Source organism: Balaenoptera borealis, assembly GCF_965194805.1.
Source record: "Balaenoptera borealis genome assembly, chromosome: 1".
In the NCBI taxonomy this organism is placed as follows: domain Eukaryota; kingdom Metazoa; phylum Chordata; class Mammalia; order Artiodactyla; family Balaenopteridae; genus Balaenoptera; species Balaenoptera borealis.
This window is the reverse complement of record NC_138860.1, coordinates 143,272,943-143,293,827: the sequence shown is the minus strand read 5'-3', so window position 1 is coordinate 143,293,827 and position 20,885 is coordinate 143,272,943. Positions and strand designations below refer to the sequence as shown.

At 39.3% G+C, this 20,885-nt stretch overlaps 1 protein-coding gene across 1 annotated transcript in view; it reads right to left on the bottom strand.

The window, feature by feature from the left end:
* Positions 1-20,885, bottom strand: part of LOC309620066 (uncharacterized protein C1orf87) — a gene marked incomplete at its 5' end in the record, with an annotated part of 104,814 nt that overhangs the window by 12,243 nt on the left and 71,686 nt on the right. Inside the window, 1 exon segment of the mRNA XM_082376078.1 lies at positions 1,986-2,065. Coding sequence (XP_082232204.1) covers positions 1,986-2,065 — 80 coding nt within the window.

Sequence of the window (20,885 nt, the reverse complement as noted above, 5' to 3'; positions counted from 1 at the left end):
CTCAAACCTCTCACATATAAGCTGTGGAGATCCCATTGCTCTAAAGAATAGTAATTTCAATAAGAGGCCAAGTTAACAAACATGGATTCAGCTGCTACTGGGGAATGTGAAGAATTGTCTTGTTTAAAATAATATAATGCTATACAAAACTGTACCCGTATGGATGACTAGTGACCAGTACATATTGAGAGATTAATATATAAGAATTCTACTTTGATAAAGTCTATTTTGGGAGAAGCTGAAAGTTTTTATAAAGTAAATAGAATAGTGATTCTTATACTTTTTAGAGCTTTGGACCACTTTAGAAATACAATGAAAACTTTAGATAATCTACCCAGATAAATGCACATTTGCATACAGTTTGGTGGATGATTTTAGAAAGTTCGAAGAGGTCCTTAGAGCTGAGAAACTGACTTTAAATAATTATATATTTCTTCAGATAGTTCAACACTCTCTTTGACCACTAAAGACAGGGAATGCGGGAATTTGTATGGGCCTGAATTAAGCTAAACCTAGGAAGTAAGTATGTAAGTAGATAACTAACTAACTAACACACCCTATACTGTTTTGGTCCCACTGTGTCAGGATGAAGTCCAGATTCTTTGCTTGGCCCATAAGACCATTCAGGTTCTTGTTCTTGCTTCTCTTCTTTCAATGTATACATCTTTTTCTCCAGCCACATAAAACCAGAAAAAAAAAATACAGCTGTTTGATGCCCTTATGTCTTATATATGCTGTTTCCTCTGTTGTAAAAGTCCTTCTTGCTACCTATGCCTTGATGCGTTAGGCTCCTACTCATCCTCCAAGGCCCAACTCATATTTCACTTCTTGGGGGAAGCCTTCCCTGACAGCCCCAGCCTAGGTGTGGGGCAATTCTTTGTAGCCCCTTTATCCATCATAGCACTTATTATGGGATAGTGTAATTGTCTGTTAGAGTATCTCTCCCATCCCCTAAAGATCCTGAGCCTGGGCCTGTGAGATAATCATTTATGTATCTTCAAGTTCTGGTTAGTGACTGTCACATAGTTGGCTCTCAAGATATGTTTACGGAATGAATAAGTGAATGAATAAATGAGTGATTTTCCTGGAACAATAGGAAAGTTGCTTTACCAAACTTCTGCTTCAAGTCCCCTTTCTAAAAAGTGGGACAACGAATGCTGCTTATACAGGAATATGAGAAAACTCGGTTATTGCAGAGAGGCAGTAAAATCCTCAAACAAGAGGCAAAATAAAAGAGCAAAGTATATATTTTTTATAATCTTATTCACAGCAGACTTAACACTCAAGGAGAAAAGCATTTGCTGTTGTTTCTTGCATGGCAAGAGGCTTGCCAAAATGGATACTATTTTCTAAAATATTTCAAAGTGTGAAGTGCATGAAGAGGCCTCCCGTCATCTGAAGATGAATTATGTTCTAATCCGGGCATTTAAAAACAACAACAACAGAGAAACTCAGGCTGTTTTTCAATTCTGTCTGCATCTTCTCCTGGTTAAGTGCTGGGAATATTAAAATGAATTTTAACTGCTTGCCAGATTTTCTTTTTTTTGAATCAAAGAGCCCATTACATTTTAAAATGTGATGTCTGGGGAAAAGGTCACCCTAAATTTCTGGAAGCTGGACTTAAGATGTTAAAATAGGTCTCGCAACCATCCTTTTGGCAGTTGGTGGACTGGTCACAGGCTCTGGAAGGACACCTGTCCACATGCTACAAGTTCAACTTTCAGGGGCCAATGGCAAGCCCATCACTGAGTGGTGATAAGTGGTTTCTGAATGCATACCAGCTAGGAGAGAAACCAACCACACTCTAGGAGTTTGTCTGTATTCCTTCTCTGCTGGAGTAGAGTCTTGAAGTCAAAGATAGTCTGCTATCAAGGCACTGGGTGGAAATCAAAAATTCAGAAGGGAGGGCCTCACCCAGCATCAGTGAATAGAAGGTGAAGGATTGGTGAAGCCCTTCCCCGAGGTCTGTATACCCAGCTGCATACCATATGTTCAGTTTTTCCTTGAGATATCTCATTAACTTCAGGATGCACTGGAGTAGCAGAGGTTTCCTTTCCTTTCTTTCCTGGATGAGAAAGAAAAAATGGTTTTAGTTTGGTCTCTTCATTTTAACACATACACATATACACCCAGGCAAAGAAAATGTTTAGGCTCTGCTGTGCGATTGGCATTGTAAATGGTGATGGGGTTACACGGGTGGATAAGAAAGATCTAGTTCCTGCCCTGATGAAGCTCACAAAGGGGAGGTAAATGCTAAATAATCACTCAAGATTATTATTTAATTACAAACTACCATAAGCACAACACAGGAATATGTGAAAATAAATTTCTTTTGGGCTAGGGGTAGGAGTGGTAAAGGATCAGAGAAGGCTTCTTGGAGGAAGTGACACTTAAAGTGGGGACCTGAAGGATGAATAGGAGTTTCCAGGCAAAGGTGATGGTGGGCGTGTGCATAGAGCAGAGAGCTCCAGATAAGCAGAGACATCAGCCTGTAGAACTGTCCTGAATCAGGAGGGCTTTTACAGTTTGGGAAGTGGCAAGGGACCTCTTCCTGTGGTCCTGCCTCTTAGAGAAGCAGGCACTTCTGCCTCCCTTTCCACCCAAGTTTGCACTTGAAGGATCAGGTAAAACCTTTGTCTTCTCCCTTCCTTGTTCCTTTCAATGGTCAGAAGTCCTATATGGGAAGAGGTTTGAATGGCATCCCTAACCCAGGAGATTTTACTGTCCAGGTGCTAGCTGCTCAGGCTGCTGCCTTCATGAATAGAAGAAATGTCCTTAGGATGCAGGAAAGAGACATAAAGACCTTCAGTTTAAATCCTCTAAGGCTTATTGTGGGCATCATTAATTCATCACTCAGCACCTGCCATCAGACTTGGCAACATTCATTTACTGTATAAATCAGTATGACGACTACACAGCATAGACTTCTGGGAGCTTCAGCTTCAATATTTAATGTGTAATTCAAATATGCCATTAACAAATATATATGGTTTCTGAGTTGGGTGTTGCTATTTTAAATAAAATGGTTCAATCAATGAATTTTAAACGAAAGGTAGAGGGTGACAGTATAACACAGTGGTGGAGAATAGAGTATCTGAAGTCAGATGCCTTGGGTTTGAGTCCTGGCTCCTTTCTCTCTTAGCTGCATGACCTAGGGCAAGGGACTTGTCCTCTTTGTGTCTCAGTTTCCATTTCTGTAAAATGGGGATAATGCCATCTATAGGTTATTGTGAGGATTAAATGAACTAGAAAATGTAAAGCAAATACTTGGAGCATGGCAAGTACTCAATAAATGTTAACTAATAGTGTTATCTATGTAAGGATGTTTATATAAATAAATTCACATATTGGATTAAAAAGCCTTTTCTTAGACTTTTAACATTGCACCTACAACTCATTATGAATCTTCTCCCGCAGTTTCTTGATGGAGGAGGCAATGTGATTTCATAATCTTCTCTGAAGTCCCAGCACCCAGCATTAGAATAAATACTCATTGCATGTTGGTTGACTAAATGGATGATCATGTGCCCTAATCTGAGGTTTGGAAAACAAAGTCACTGAATATTTAGTTCTGTGTCTCCCATTCCTTTTCAGGCCCTATGGGAGGAAGGATTTCTCTCTTTATCCTTCCATACCTAATCCAGATGCTATAGATGAACTTTGGTGTCAGATCTGAATGTTATAATCTGGCTGCTTCCCTTTACCAGCTGCAAGCTTTCAGATCCTAATTTTGTCAGTTGTGAAAAGGGAATGATAATAGCTTTCTGCAATAATATTGTGGAGATTTAAAAAAATTACCTAATAAAATGCCTAACACAGGGAAGATGCCCAATACAAGGTAGGATTATTTGTTATTGTGTTATTTTATGTGATCTTAAGCAATCTAGTTTCTCCAGAAAAGAGGACTTTACATTAATTATGATGTGCCAGGCATTTTTGTGGGCACTGTTCACATGCATTATCCCTTTTAGTATAAGATCTAGAACCTAGAGTTTGTCCTGGTCCAGTTTCTCTACTGTCTGCACTTCTAAAAGTTCTGTTAGAAGAAGATGCATGCTCGTCTCCCTGGTCTCTTTTAAACTTCCCTTTCTCCCTCCTAATGCCTATAAGCATATTTTAAAAGGTAATGGTTTGCACATGTGAAAATTGAGAAACCTGAGGCAGAGCTGATTTTTTTTCTTTCTAACACAGCAGGAAGGATAAATAATAACCATCTGTCTAGACTGCCAGTTGAAGACTTGTGCTGGAGGAAATAGGCCAAGCTGGCTTCTAGAGATTTCCAGGTATTGGAAGGACCAGGTTTTACAGGGCTTCCAGTGGATTCTGAGAGTTACACAGCCAGCCCTACCATCTCTGCCCCACCCCAACTAATGACTTGAAATCAGTGGTCTTCAGCACTGACTGCTAAAATGCTCCCACCTGGGGAGCTTTAAAAATTACCAATGCCTAGGTGTCACACCAGACCAATTATATCAGAATCTCTAGGGGTGAGAACCCTTTGGGACTTCTAAAAAATTCCCAGGTTATATTAAGTAAAGCCATAATAGATAACAACTGACTTAAAAAAATGAAATAATGCCATTTGCAGCAACATGGATGGACCCAGAGATGATCATACTAAGCGAAGTAAGTCAGGTAGAGAAAGACAAATATAATATGATATCACTTATATGTGGAATCTAAAAAAATGATACAAATGAACTTATTTATAAAACAGAAATAGACTCACAGACATAGAAAACAAACTTATGGCTACCAAAGGGGAAAGGGGCAAGGGGAAAGGGAGGAATAAATTGGTAATTCGGGATTAACAGATATACACTACTATATATAAAATAGATAAACAAGGACCTACTGTATAGCACAGGGAACTATATTCAATATCTTGTAATAACCTATAGTGTAAAGGAATTTGAAAAACATTATATATATATATGAATAACTGAATTACTTTGCTGTATACCTGAAACATTGTAAATCAACTATACTTTCTAAGAAAGAAAGAAAGAAGGAAAGAAAGAAGGAAGGAAGAAAGAAAGAAAGAAAGAAAGAAGAAAGAAAGAAAGAAAGGAAGGAAGGGAGGAAGAAAGAAAAAGAAAGAAAGAAGGAAGGAAGAAAGAAAGAAAGAGAAAGGAAGGAAGAAAGAAAGAAAAGAAAGAAAGAAAGAAAGAAAGAAAAAGAAAGAAAGAAAGAAAGAAAGAAAGAAAGAAAGAATATGGCCTCATTGGACCTACTGGATGAAGCTTTTGTGAGAAGAAAACATATATATGTTGAATATCTATAAATGTCAGACATTTCCTACATGTTTTCTTACTTAATCTGAAGAATAACCCTGTGAGGTAGAAATATCTCCATTTGACAGGTGAGGAGACTGAGCAATGAAAGTTTCAGTTATCTGCTTGAGATGACAGAGGTAGGGTTAGGTTGGGATTCTAACCCAGTCACTCACTCAACAAACATTTGTTAAATGCTTATTATGATACAACAATGAACAAGGCAGAATCTTCTCATGGAGTGTACATTCCAGTGGTGAGGGCAAATAAGTAGGTACGTAAAATAACGTCAAGTAGTGATAAGTGCTAGAAACACAACTAAAGCCAATGATGGGGGTAGCAAGTAATTGCAGTTGCTATTTTAGATAGAGAATTCACCAAAGGCCTCTATGAAGTGACATTTAAATAGAGTGGAGAAACAAGGGAGAAAGCCATGCAAATGTCTGGGGAAAGATCATTCCAGGAAGAAGCTATCACAAGGGCAAAGGCCTCAAGGGAGGGAGTATTTGGTGCATTCAAGCAATAGCTGAGAGAAGAGACTAGCTGACACGGGATGAAAAGAGAAGAGAAGTGGGTTAGATATTTGCAGAACTAAAGGGCCTTATGGGCCATGCATGTGACCCTTCATTATGCCCTTCTAGTGATATCTTGCTTTGTAGGGGCCACCCCTCCCTCATCCCAGTGCTGTGGTTTGGTGGGAATGATCCTTAGTTCCAACTCCAATCTTGGTTTCTGATTCGTTGAAGACTATTTTGGTATCTGAATCACAGTCTTGGTTCAAAGATGGACATGAAACTCAGTCTGAGTCTCTGAGATGAGAGGAGATATCTGTTACAGTTTCTTAGCTAGTAAAGTTCTCTCCTTCTTGGCAGGACCTCCCAAAAGAGAGTGCTGTGAATATATGAAGAACATAGCTGCCAGAGCTATTTTGCTATTACAGGAGTGCCCAGAGCAGTTGGGACACCAACATTTAGAGGCTGAAGATGATGCCAACAGCAGGTAAAGCAAGCAGGGAGCCAGAAAGAGAGCAGATCCTTGATCTGACACTTGAATGGCTAGATCAAACCATGTCTATAGCTCTTGCTGCTGCAAGACTTTTGAGTTACATAAACCAAATCTCTTTATTGTCTAAACAAACTGAGTTGGCTTTTCTGTCCCTTCAGTATAAGTAGTTCTAACTAGGAATTACTATGGATTTTTTTTTTTCCTTAATAAAAGGGAGGTTAAGCTCTTAGCCATTTTTCTATGCTATCTTGAGTGATGGGCCATCAGAAAATGTTTGAGGGGATCAATGAACCTCTGAGGCTACCAGCATTCCCTCCTAATTTTCCCCCATCAGTAGTCATGCTATAGCCCTGCTTCATGCTTTCTGCTCTCCTTCTTTCTTTCCCTCACTTCACAGGCTCCACTGTGAAGAGATTCAAAGTTGGGGTCATATTTCATTTTTGTAAAATACTACTTTAGATCTTAGAACATACCATGTTTGGAGGAGTCTAAGCTCTTTTGTGTTTGTCTTCATGGGAGTTTGTATCATTTCTTGGATCTGTGGCTTGAGATATTTTTATCACTTTTGGAAATTTTTCAGTCATAATTTCTTCAGATATTGCTTCATCTATATTCTCTTCCTCCTCTCCTTCTGTGACTTAATTACACATATGTTGGATAGTGTCACCATTTCCTATATGTCTCTTATACATTCTTTTTTGTATATCCCATCATCTTTTCTCATTCATGCTTCAATCTGGATATTTCCTATTGAATGATATTCCAGTTCACTAATTCTCTCTTCAGCTATCTTCTATTAAACCCATCTGTTGAGTTTTTAAATTTAGTTTTTGTATTTTTTAGTTCTAGATATTCCATTTGATTCCTTTTATAGATTCAAATTAATGGCTGAAAACTCTCCATCTTATTCATTTTCTTAAACATATTAATTACAGTTATTTGAAAATTCATGTCCTGTTTTGTATCATTCATGACCATTTCTAACTGAACATTTTGTATGGATAACTTTAGAGATTTTATGAGATGTTAACGTCTTCCACAGAGGGGTTTTTCCTTCTTTCTGTTGGTTGTTCAATTTGAATTTCAAACAATAGCTTTCAAAGAAATATTGTTTTGCATTTTAAAAAATTTTTATTGGAGTATAGTTGATTTACAATGTTGTGTTAGTTTCAGGTGTACAGCAAAGTGAATCAGTTATACATATAGATATATTCACTCTTTTTTTTTAGATTCTTTTCCCGTATAGGCCATTGCAGAGTATTGAGTAGACTTCCCTATGCTATACAGCAGGTTCTTATTAGTTATCTATTTTATATATAGTAGTATCTATATGTCAATCCCAATCTCCCAATTTATCCTTCACCCCACTTATCCCCTGATGACCATAAGTTTGTTTTCTTTCTTTCTTTTTTTTGGCTGCCTTGGGTCTTCGTTGCTGCACATGGGCTTTCTCTAGTTGAGGTGAGCAGGGGCTACTCTTCATTGTGGTGTGTGAGTTTCTCATTGCGATGGCTTCTCTTGTTGTGGAGCACAGGGCTCTAGGTGCACAGACTTCAGTATTTGTGGTACATGGGCTCAGTAGTTGTGGCGTGTGGGCCCTAGGGCATGCAGGCTTCTGTAGTTGTGATGCACAGGCTCAGTAGTTGTGGCTCACACGCTCTAGAGCACAGGCTCAGTAGTTGAGGCACATAGGCTTAGTTGCTCTGCGGCATGTGGGATCTTCCCGGACCAGGGATTGAACCCATGTCCCCTCCATTGGCAGGCGGATTTTTAACCACTACACCACCAGGTAAGTCCCCATAAGTTTGTTTTCCACATTTATGACTCTACCTCTGTTTTGTAAATAAATTCATTTGTACCCCTTTTTTAGATCCCACATATAAGCAGTATCATATGATATTTGTCCTTCTGTGTCTGACTTACTTCACTCAGTGTGACAATCTCTAGGTCCATCCATGTTGTTGCAAATGGCATTAGTTTGCATTTTTTATGGCTGAGTAATATTCCATTGTGTATATGTACCACATCTTCTTTATCCATTCTTCTGTTTTTTTAAAAATTAATTAATTTATTTTATTTATTTATTTATGGCCATGTTGGGTCTTCGTTTCTGTGCGAGGGCTTTCTCCAGTTGTGGCAAGTGGGGGCCACTCTTCATCGCGGTGCATGGGCCCCTCACTATCGCGGCCTCTCCTGCTGTGGAGCACAGGCTCCAGATGCGCAGGCTCAGTAATTGCGGCTCACGTGCCCAGCCACTCCGCGGCATGCGGGATCCTCCCAGACAAGGGCTCAAACCCGTGTCCCCTGCATTGGCAGGCGGACTCTCAACCACTGTGCCACCAGGGAAGCCCCATTCCTCTGTTGATAGATATTTAGGTTGCCTCCATATCCTGGCTATTGTAAATAGTGTTGCAATGAACATTGGGGTGCATGTATCTTTTTTAAATTAATTAATTAATTAATTATTTTTTGGCGGCTTTGGGTCTTCATTGCTGCATGCAGGCTTGCTCTAGTTGCAGTGAGAGGGGGCTACTCTTTGTTGCGGTGTGTGGGTTTCTCATTGTGGTGGCTTCTCTTGTCATGGAGCATGGGCTCTAGGTGTGCGGGCTTCAGTAGTTGTGGCATGCGGGCTCAGTAGTTGTAGCTCATGGGCTGTAGAGCGCAGGCTCAGTAGTTGTGGTGCATACGCCTAGTTGCTCTGTGGCATGTGGGATCTTCCCAGACCAGGGCTTGAACCCGTGTCCACTGCACTGGCAGGCAGATTCTTAACCACCTTGCCACCAGGGAACTCCCACATGTATCCTTTTGAATTATGGTTTTCTGGGGGTATATCCAGTAGTGGGATAGCTGGGTCATATGTTAATTCTCTTTTTAGTTTTTTAAGGAACCTCTGTACTGTTCTCCATAGTGCTGTATCCATTTACATTCCCATCAACACTGTAAGAGCGTTCCCTTTTCTCCACACCCTCTCCGGCATTTATTTTTTGTAGATTTTTTGATGATGCCCATTCTGACTGGTGTGAGATGATACCTCACTGCAGTTTTGATTTGCATTTCTCTAATAATGAGTGACGTTGAGCATCTTTTCATGTGCTTTTTGGCCACCCATACATCTTCTTTGGAGGAATGTCAATTTAGATATTCCGCCCATTTCTTGATTGTTATTTTATTTATTTATTTTGATATTGAGCTGCATGAGCTGTTTGTATATTTTGGATATGGATCCCTTGTTGGTTGCTTTGGTTGCAAATATTTTCTCCCATTCTGAGGGTAGTCTTTTCATGCTGTTTATGGTTTCCTTGCTGTGCAAAAGCTTTTAAGTTTACTTAGATCCCATTTGTTTATTTTTGTTTTTATTTTCATTACTCTAGGAGGTGGGTCAAAAAAGATCTTGCTGGGATTCATGTCAAAGAGTGTTCTGCCTTTGTTTTCCTCTAAAAGTTTTATACTGTCTGGCCCTATATTTAGGTCTTTAATTAAATTTGAGTTTATTTTTTTATTTTTTATTTTATTTAATTAATTAATTAATTAATTTTAACATCTTTATTGGAGTATAATTGCTTTACAATTGTGTGTTAGTTTCTGCTTTATAACAAAGTGAATCAGCTATACATATCACATCCCCACATCTCTTCCCTCTTGCGTCTCCGTCCCTGTCACCCTCTCTATCCCACCCCTCTAGGTGGTCACAAAGCATCGAGCTGATCTCCCTGTGCTATGCAGCTGCTTCCCACCAGCTATCTATTTTACATTTGGTAGTGTACATACGTCCATGCCACTCTCTCACTTTGTCCCAGCTTACCCTTCCCCCTCCCTGTGTCCTCAAGTCCATTCTCTAGTATATCTGCGTCTTTATTCTTGTCTTGCCCCTAGGTTCTTCATGACGATTTTTTTTTTTTTTTAGATTCCATATATATGTGTTAGCATACAGTATTTGTTTTTCTCCTTCTGACTTACTTCACTCTGTATGACAGACTCTAGGTCCATCCACCTCACTACAAATAACTCAATTTCGTTTCTTTTTATGGCTGAGTAATACTCCATTGCATATATGTGCCACATCTTCTTTATCCATTCATCTGTCGATGGACACTTAGGTTGCTTCCATGTCCTGGCTATTGCAAATAGAGCTGTAATGAAAATTGTGGTACATGACTGTTTTTGAATTATGGTTTTCTCAGGGTATATGCCCAGTAGTGGGATTGCTGGGTCGTATGGTAGTTCTATTTGTAGTTTTTTAAGGAACCTCCATTCTGTTCTCCATAGTGGCTGTATCAATTTACATTCCCACCAAGAATGCAAGAGGGTTCCCTTTTCTCCACACCCTCTCCAGCATTTATTGTTTGTACATTTTTTGATGCTGGCCTTTCTGAGTGATGTGAGATGATATCTCATTATAGTTTTGATTTGCATTCCTCTAATGATTAGTGATGTTGAACATCCTATCATGTGTTTGTTGGCAATCTGTATATCTTCTTTGGAGAAATGTCTATTTAGGTCTTCTGCCCATTTTTGGATTGGGTTGTTTGTTTTTTTGATATTGAGCTGCATGAGCTGCTTGTAAATTTTGGAGATTAATCCTTTGTCAGTTGCTTCATTTGCAAATATATTCTCCCATTCTGAGGGTTGTCTTTTCGTCTTGTTTATGGTTTCCTTTGCTGTGCAAAAGCTTTTAAGTTTCATTAGGTCCCATTTGTTTATTTTTGGTTTTATTTCCATTTCTCTAGGAGGTGGGTCAAAAAGGATCTTGCTGTGATTTAGGTCATCATAGAATGTTCTGCATATGTTTTCCTCTAAGAGTTTTATAGTGTCAGGCCTTACATTTAGCTCTATAATCCATTTTGAGTTTATTTTTGTGTATGGTGTTAGGGAGTGTTCTAATTTCATTCTTTTACATGTAGCTGTCCAGTTTTCCCAGCACCACTTATTGAAGAGGCTGTCTTTTCTCCACTGTATATTCTTGCCTCCTTTATCAAAGATAAGGTGACCATATGTGCGTGGGTTTATCTCTGGGCTTTCTATCCTGTTCCGTTGATCTATATTTCTTTTTGTGTGCCAGTACCATACTGTCTTGATTACTGTAGCTTTGTAGTATAGTCTGAAGTCAGGGAGCCTGATTCCTCCAGCTCCGTTTTTCTTCCTCAAGATTGCTTTGGCTATTCGGGGTCTTTTGTGTTTCCATACAAATTGTGAAGTGTTTTGTTCTAGTTCTGTGAAAAATGCCATTGGTAGTTTGATAGGGATTGCATTGATCTGTAGATTGCTTTGAGTAGTATAGTCATTTTCACAATTTTGATTCTTCCAATCCAAGAACATGGTATATCTCTCTATCTATTTGTATTATCTTTAATTTCTTTCATCAGTGTCTTATAGTTTTCTGCATAAAGGTCTTTTGTCTCCTTAGGTTGGTGTATTCCTAGATATTTTATTCTTTTGGTTGCAATGGTAAATGGGAGTGTTTTCTTAATTTCACTTTCAGATTTTTCATCATTAGTGTTTAGGAATGCAAGAGATTTCCGTGCATTAATTTTGTATCCTGCTGCTTTACCAAATTCATTGATTAGCTCTAGTAGTTTTCTGGTAGCATCTTTAGGATTCTCTATGTAGAGTATCATGTCATCTGCAAACAGTGACAGCTTTACTTCTTCTTTTCCAATTTAGATTCCTTTTATTTCTTTTTCTTCTCTGATTGCCGTGGCTAGGACTTACAAAACTATGTTGAATAATAGTGGTGAGAGTGGGCAATGTTGTCTTGTTCCTGATCTTAGTGGAATTGGTTTCAGTTTTTCACCATTGAGGACGATGCTGGCTGTGGGTTTGTCACATATAGCCTTTAATATGTTGAGGAAAGTTCCCTCTATGCCTACTTTCTGGAGGGTTTTTATCATAAATCGATGTTGAATTTTGTCGAAAGCTTTTTCTGCATCTATTGAGATGATCATAGTTTTTCTCCTTCAATTTGTTAATATGGTGTATCACATTGACTGATTTGCGTATATTGAAGAGTCCTTGCATTCCTGGGTTAAACCCCACTTGATCATGGTGTATGATCCTTTTAATGTGTTGTTGGATTCTGTTTGCTATTATTTTGTTGAGGATTTTGCATATATGTTCTTCAGTGATGTTGGCCTGTAGTTTTCTTTCTTTGTGACATCTTTGTCTGGTTTTGGTATCAGGGTGATGGTGGCCTTGTAGAATGAGTTTGGGAGTGTTCCTCCCTCTGCTATATTTTGGAAGAGTTTGAGAAGAATAGGTGTTAGCTCTTCTCTAAATGTTTGATAGAATTCACCTGTGAAGCCATCTGGTCCTGGGCTTTAGTTTGTTGGAAGATTTTTAATCACAGTTTCAATTTCAGTGCTTGTGATTGGTCTGTTCATATTTTCTATTTCTTGCTGGTTCAGTCTCAGAAGGTTGTACATTTCTAAGAATTTGTCCATTTTATTGGCATATAGTTGCTTGTAGTCATCTCTCATGATCCTTTGTATTTCTGCAGTGTCAGTTGTTACTTCTCCTTTTTCATTTCTAATTCTATTGACTTGAGTCTTCTCCCTTTATTTCTTGATGAGTCTGGCTAATGGTTTATCAATTTTTTTATCTTCTCAAAGAACTAGCTTTTAGTTTTATTGAGCTCTGCTATTGATTCCTTCATTTCTCTTTCATTTATTTCTGATCTGATCTTTCTGATTTCTTTCCTTCTGCTAACTTTGGGTTCTTTTTGTTCTTTCTCTAATTGCTTTAGGTGTAAGGTTATGTTGTTTATTTGAGATGTTTCTTGTTTCTTAAGGTAGGATTTTATTGCTATAAAGTTCCCTCTTAGAACTGCTTTTGCTGCATCCCATAGGTTTTGGGTCGTTGTGTTTTCATTGTCATTTGTTTCTAGGTATTTTTTGATTTCCTCTTTGATTTCTTCAGTGATCCCTTGGTTATTAAGTAGTGTATTGTTTAGCCTCCATGTGTTTGTACTTTTTACAGACCTTTCCTTGTAATTGATATCTAGTCTCATAGCGTTATGGTCAGAGAAGATGCTTGATACGATTTCAATTTTCTTATATTTACGAAGGCTTGATTTGTGACCCAAGACATGATCTATCCTGGTGAATGTTCCATGAGCACTTGAGAAGAAAGTTGTTGTTTTTGCATGGAATGTTGTTTTTTGTATGGAATGTCCTATAAATTTCAATTAAGTCCTTCTTGTTTAATGTATCATTGAAAGCTTGTGTTTTCTTATTTATTTTCATTTTGGACGATCTGTCCATTGGTGAAAGTGGGGTGTTAAAGTCCCCCACTATGATTGTGTTACTGTCAATTTCCCCTTTTATGGCTGTTAGTATTTGCCTTATGTATTGCGGAGCTCCTATGTTGGGTGCATAAATATTTACAATGGCTATATCTTCTTCTTGGATTGATCCGTTGATCGTTATGTAGTGTCCTTCTTTGTCTCTTGTAATAGTCTTTGTTTTAAAGTCTATTTTGTCTTATATGAGAATTGCTACTCCAGCTTTCTTTTGATTTCCATTTGCATGGAATATCTTTTTCCATCCCCTCACTTTCAGTCTGCATGTTTCCCTATGTCTGAAGTCGGTCTCTTGTAGACAGCATATATACGGGTCTTGTTTTTGTATCCATTCAGCCAGTCTATGTATTTTGGTTGGAGCATTTAATCCATTTACATTTAAGGTAATTATCGATATGTGTGTTCCTATTACCATTTTCTTAATTGCTTTGGGTTTGTTATTGTAGGTGTTTTCCTTGTCTTGTGTTTCTTGCCTAGAGAAGTTCCTTTAGCATTTGTTGTAAAGCTGGTTTGGTGGTGCTGAACTCTCTCAGCTTTTGCTTGTCTGTAAAGGTTTTAATTTCTCCATCAAATCTGAATGAGATCCTTGCTGGGTAGAGTAACCTTGGTTGTAGGTTTTTCTCCTTCATCACTTTAAGTATATCCTGCCACTCCCTTCTGGCTTGCAGAGTTTCTGCTGAAAGATCAGCTGTTAACCTTATGGGGATTCCCTTGTGTGTTATTTGTTGTTTTTCCCTTGCTGCTTTTAATATTTTTTCTTTGTATTTAATTTTTGATAGTTTGATTAATATGTGTCTTGGCGTGTTTCTCCTTGGATTTATCCTGTATGGGACTCTCTGTTTTTTTTGTTTTTTTTTTCATAAATTTTATTTAATTATTTATTCATTGGCTGCATCAGGTCTTCGTTGCGGTGTGCAGGCTTCTCGTTGCGGGGGCTTCTCTTGTTGCAGAGCACGGGCTCTGGGCACGTGGGCTTCAGTAGTTGTAGCACGCGGGCTCAGTAGTCGTGGCTCGCAGGCTCCAGAGTGCAGGCTCAGTAGCTGTGGCACATGGGCTTTGTTGCTCCACGGCATGTGGGATCTTCCTGGACCAGGGCTCGAACCCATGTCCTCTGCATTGGCAGGTGGATTCTTAACCACTGCGCCACCAGGGAAGTCCCGGGACTCTCTGTTTTTCCTGGACTTGATTAACTATTTCCTTTCCCATATTAGGGAAGTTTTCAACTATAATCTCTTCAAATATTTTCTCAGTCCCTTTCTTTTTCTCTTCTTCTTCTGGGACCCCTATAATTCGAATATTGGTGCATTTAATGTCGTCCCAGATGTCTCTGAGACTGTCCTCAATTCTTTTCATTCTTTTTTCTTTATTCTGCTCTGCAGTAGTTATTTCCACTATTTTATCTTCCAGGTCACTTATCCGTTCTTCTGCCTCAGTTATTCTGCTATTGATCCCTTCCAGATTATTTTTAATTTCATTTATTGTGCTGTTCACCATTGTTTGTTTGATCTTTAGTTCTTCTAGGTCCCTGTTAAACGTTTCTTGTATTTTTTCCATACTATTTCTAAGATTTTGGGTCATCTTTACTATCATTATTCTGAATTCTTTTTCAGGTAGACTGCCTATTTCCTCTTCATTTATTAGGTCTGGTGGGATTTTACCTTGCTCCTTCATCTGCTGTGTGCATCTCTGTCTTCTCATTTTGCTTAACTTACTGTGTTTGAGGTCCCCTTTTCACAGGCTGCAGGTTCATAGTTCCCATTGTTTTTGGTGTCTGTCCCCAGTGGCTAAGGTTGGTTCAGTGGGTTGTGTAGGCTTCCTGGTGGAGGGGACTAGTGCCTGTGTTCTGGTGGATGAGGCTGGATCTTCTCTTTCTTGTGGGCAGGTCCACGTCTGGTGATGTGTTTCAGGGTGTCTGTGACCTTATTATGATTTTATGCAGCCTCTCTGTTGTTGTGTGGGGTTGTGTTCCTGTCTTGCTAGTTGTTTGGCATAGGGTGTCCAGCACTGTAGCTTGTTGTTTGTTGAGTGGAGCTTGGTCTGGGCATTGAGATGGAGTTCTGTGGGAGATTTTCGCCGTTTGATATTACGTGGAACTGGGAGGTCTCTGGTGGACCAATGTCCTGAACTTGGCTCTCCCTTCTCAGAGGCACAGCCCTGACCCCTGGCTGGAGCACCAAGAGCCTGTCATCCGCACGGCTCAGAATAAAAGGGATTAAAAAAGAAAGAAAGAAAGGAAAATATAAAATAAAATAAAACAAAATGAAATAAAATAAAGTTATTAAAATAAAAAAAATAATTATTAAAAAAATTTAAAAGTAATAAAAAAAAGAAAGAAAGAAGAGAGCCAAACCGAAAAACAAATCCACCAACGATAACAAGCGCTAAAAACTATATTAAAAAAACAAACGAAAAAAACAAATGGACAGACAGAATCCTAGGATAAATGGTAAAAGCAAAGCTATACAGAGAAAATCACACACAGAAGCATACACATGCACACTCAAAAAAAGAGAAAAAGGGGAAAAAATAATATATCATTGCTCCCAAAGTCCAGCTCCCCAATTTGGGATGATTCGTTGTCTCTTCAGGTATTCCACAGATGCAGGGTACATCAAGTTGATTGTGGCGATTTAATCCGCTGCTCCTGAGGCTGCTGGGAGAGATTTCCCTTTCTCTTCTTTGTTCGCACAGCTCCCGGGGTGCAGCTTTGGATTTGGCCCCGCCTCTGCATGTAGGTCACCTGAGGGTGTCTGTTCTTTGCTCAGAGAGGACGGGTTTAAAGGAGCAGCTGATTCGGGGGCTCTGGCTCACTCAGGCCAGGGGGAGGGAGGGGTATGGATGCGGGGTGAGCCTGCGGCAGCAGAGGCCAACGTGACATTGCAACAGCCTGAGGTGTGCCGTGCATTCTCCCAGGGAAGTTGTCCCTGGATCACGGGACCCTGGCAGTGGCGGGCTGCACAGGCTTCCGGGAGGGGAGGTGTGGATAGTGACCTGTGCTTGCACACAGGCTTCTTGGTGGTGGCAGCAGCAGCCTTAGCATCTCATGCCTGTCTCTGGGGTCCGTGTTGATAGCCGTGGCTCACGCCCGTCTCTGGAGCTCCTTTAAGCGGCGCTCTTAATCCCCTCTCCTCGTGCACCAGAAAACAAAAAGAGGCAGGAAAAAGTCTCTTGCCTCTTTGGCAGCTCCAGACTTTTTCCCGGACTCCCTCTCAGCTAGCTGTGGTGCACTAGGCCCCTTCAGGCTGTGTTTACGCAGCCAACCCCAGTCCTCTCCCTGGGATCCAACTGAAGCCAGCTCAGCTCCCAGCCCCCACCCGTCCCGGCAGGTGAGCAGAAAAGCCTCACGGGCTGGTGACTGCTGGTCGGCACCGATCCTCTGTGTGGGAATCTCTCCATTTTGCCCTTTGCATCCCTGTTTTTGCGTTCTGCTCCGTGGCTCCGAAGCTTCCTCCCTCCACCCCCCACAGTCTCTGCCCGCGAAGGGGCTTCTAGTGTGTGGAAACCTTTCCTCCTTCACAGCTCCCTCCCACTGGTGCAGGTCCCGTCCCTATTCTTTTGTCTCTGTTTCTTTTTTCTTTTGCCCTACCCAGGTACATGGGGAGTTTCTTGTCTTTTGGGAGGTCTGAGGTCTTCTGCCAGCGTTCAGTAGGTGTTCTGTAGGGGTTGTTCCACATGTAGATGTATTTCTGATGTATTTGTGGGGAGGAAGGTGATCTCCACGTCTTACTCTTCCACCATCTTGAAGCTCCTCTTGAGTTTATTTTTGTTTATAGTGTTAGGGAGTGTTCTAATTTTATTCTTTTACATGTAGCTGTCCAGTTTTCCCAGCACCACTTATTGAAAAGACTGTCTTTCCTCCATTGTACATTCTTGCCTCCTTTGTCACAGATTAGGTGACCAAAGTTGCGTGGGTTTATCTCTGGGCTTTGTGTCCTGTTCCATTGATATGTATTTGTTTTTGTGCCAGTGCCATACTGTTTTGATGACTGTAGCTTTGTAGTATAGCCTGAAGTCAGCGAGCCTGATTCCTCCAGCTCCATTTTTCTTTCTCAAGATTGCATTGGCTATTCGAGGTCTTTTGTGATTCCATATAAGTTGTAAAAGTTTTTGTTCTAATTCTGTGAAAAATGTCATTGGTAATTTGATAGGGATTGCATTGAATGTGTAGATTGCTTTGGGTAATATAGTCATTTTCACAATATTGATTCTTCCAATCTGAGAACATGGTATATCTTTCCATCTGTTTGTGTTGTCTTTGATTTCTTTCATCAGTATCTTATCAAAACTTATCTGATAGTTTTCTGAGTACAGGTCTTTTGCCTCCTTAGGTAGGTTGATTCCTAGGTATTTTATTCTTTTTGTTGCAATGGTGAATGGGATTGTTTCCTTAATTTCTCTTCTGATCTTTTGTTGTTAGTGTATACGAATGCAAGAGATTTCTGTGTATTAATTTTGTATCCTGCAACTTTACCAAATTTATTAATGAGCTCTAGTAGTTTTCCTGTAGCATCTTTAGGATTTTCTATGTATAGTATCATGTAATCTACAAACAGTGACAGTTTTACTTCTTCTTTTCCAATTTGGATTCCTTTTATTTCTTTTTCTTCTCTGATTGCCGTGGCTAGGACTTCCATAACTATGTTGAATAATAGTGGCAAGAGTGGACATCCTTGTTTTGTTCCTGACCTTAGAGGAAACACTTTCAGTTTTTCACCATTGAGAATGATGTTTGCTGTGGGTTTGTCATATATGGGCTTTATTATGTTGAGGTAGGTTCCCTCTATGTCCCCTTTCTGGAGAATTTTTATCATAAATCGGTGTTGAATTTTGTCAAAAGATTTTTCTGCATCTATTGAGATGATCATATGGTATTTTGTATTTTATCTAGTCTTCCAGTTGATCCTGCTAACAGGTCCATTCTATTCCTAAGTCTAACTTATCAATATTAAGTTTTTATGTGATAATCATACAGACAGCAAAAACAAGTTCACAGGATTTTTGTGATTCCAAATGTGATAAATTTTATAATATGAGGCAGTATATATAAAATTAGTCAGTTTAATCAGGTTATGATAGAACCCTTGAGTGAAAATGGGAATGAGAAAATTTACAATTCTACACACCCTAAATTAGTAGCTGTCTTTATTTTCTTATAACGCCACTTCTTTCCTTTCATGACACTTACATATGGGGCTAGAGAACATGCAAACAAAATGGTCCACTCAGTGCCTAACAGCATTTAATAATCATAGCTCCAGCAATACTGAAATGGGAAGAGATCAAGACATTAAGTTTCTCAGTAAGCAACAGGCTATCACAACTATGCAACAACAGTACCACGATGCTCCTGTTACTCTATACAGTGTAATATTGCCTAAACTTTTTGTTTGTCAGACTCATAATCACCTATGAGATTCTAGGTTCTGCTAATAGTATGTCTTTTTCTATGTTTCTTCAGCCCTAAGGATGGCAGCTGCTTCCTACAGTTACTAATCTCTGGGTTACCTCATGGTCATGGGTTGTATTGTGTCCCCTAACGTAGGTACCACTGAAACCTGTTAATATGACCTTGTTTGAAAACAATATCTTCTATATGTAATCAAGTTAAAGTGATGTCATTATGGATTTGGGTGGGCCTGAAGTTGAATGAACAGTAGTGTCTTTGTACAAAGAAAGAGAGGGGAATTAGATGCAGAGACAAAAAAGAGGCAGAGAGGAAAGAAGGCCATGTGAAGACAGAGGCAGAGATTGCAGTTATGCAGCCATAAGCCAAGGAAGGCTTGGGGCCAGCAGAAGCTGGAAGAGGCAAGGAAAGACTCTTTCCTAGAGCCTTGAGAGGTAGCATGGCCCTCCTGACACCTTGATTTCAGACTTCTAGTCTAAGAACCATGAGAGAAGAAATTTCTGTTATTTTAAGCCACCCAGTTTGTGGTATTTTGTTAATGACAAATGCCCTAGGGAAATGAATACACTCACCATCCTCTTTTTGCTCTTTCAGTCTTCTATCAATAATATTGATAATAACCAATCCCTCAATCACCTGCTATAAATTCCCTCTGTTTGAAATACCTAGTGAGGTATCTGGTTTTTCCACTGGAATGTAAACTGATATACTATGCTTCCCCCAAAATTCTCAGTACCTTGTATCTTGATCCAAAGGGTAATCAGCAAACAGTTGATGGATGTGGTAAATAGAGAATTGCAACAACAGATTAATATCAATGCATATTTTTTCACTTGTCATATTTAACACTTGCTAATTGCTAAATATTTTGCCCAATTCATCTTTATCATTTCACTTAATAATATGTCTTGGAAATCTTCCTGTATCAGACCAGCCATGTTATTTTACAGCTGCGTAGTTTTATCAATTGAATATACTGTAATTTAATTAAATGGTGCCTGAAGGATCCTTTCATTGTTTCCATCTTGTTTTTTTCTTTTAGGTTCTTATCAGTTAACTATTTTATACATATTAGTGTATATAAGCCCCGTCTCCCAATTCAAGCCCCCGCCCCCGACCCCGCTTTCCCGCCTTGGTGTCTATATGTTTGTTCTTACATCTGTGTCTTTATTTCTGCCTTGCAAACTGGTTCATCTGTACCAGTTTTCTAGATTCCACATATATGCGTTAATATACAGTATTTGTTTTTCTCTTCCTGACTTACTTCACTCTGTATGACAGTCTCTAGGTCCATCCACATCTCTACAAATGACCCAATTTCGTTCCTTTTTATGGCTGAGTAATATTCCATTGTATATATGTACCACATCTTCTTTATCCATTCATCTGTCAATGGGCATTTAGGTTGCTTCCATGACCTGGCTATTGTAAATAGTGCTGCAATGAACACTGGGGTGCATGTGTCTTTTTGAATTATGTTTTTCTCTTGGTATATGCCCAGTAGTGGGATTGTTGGGTGATATGGTAATTCTATTTTTAGTTTTTTAAGGACCCTCCATACTGTTCTCCACACTGGCTGTATCAATTTACATTCCCACCAACAGTGCAAGACGGTTCCCTTTTCTCCACACCCTCTCCAGCATTTGTTGTTTGTAGATTTTCTGATGATGCTCATTCTAACTGGTGTGAGGTGATACCTCATTGTAGTTTTGATTTACATTTCTGTAATAAATAATAATTTTAAGATTCATTAGGTCCCATTTGTTTATTTTTGTTTTTATTTCCATTACTCTAGGAGGTGGGTCAAAAAGGATCTTGCTGTGATTTATGTCAAAGAGTGTTCTTCCTATGTTTTCCTCTATGAGTTTTATAGTGTCTGGTCTTACATTTAGGTCTTTAATCCATTTTG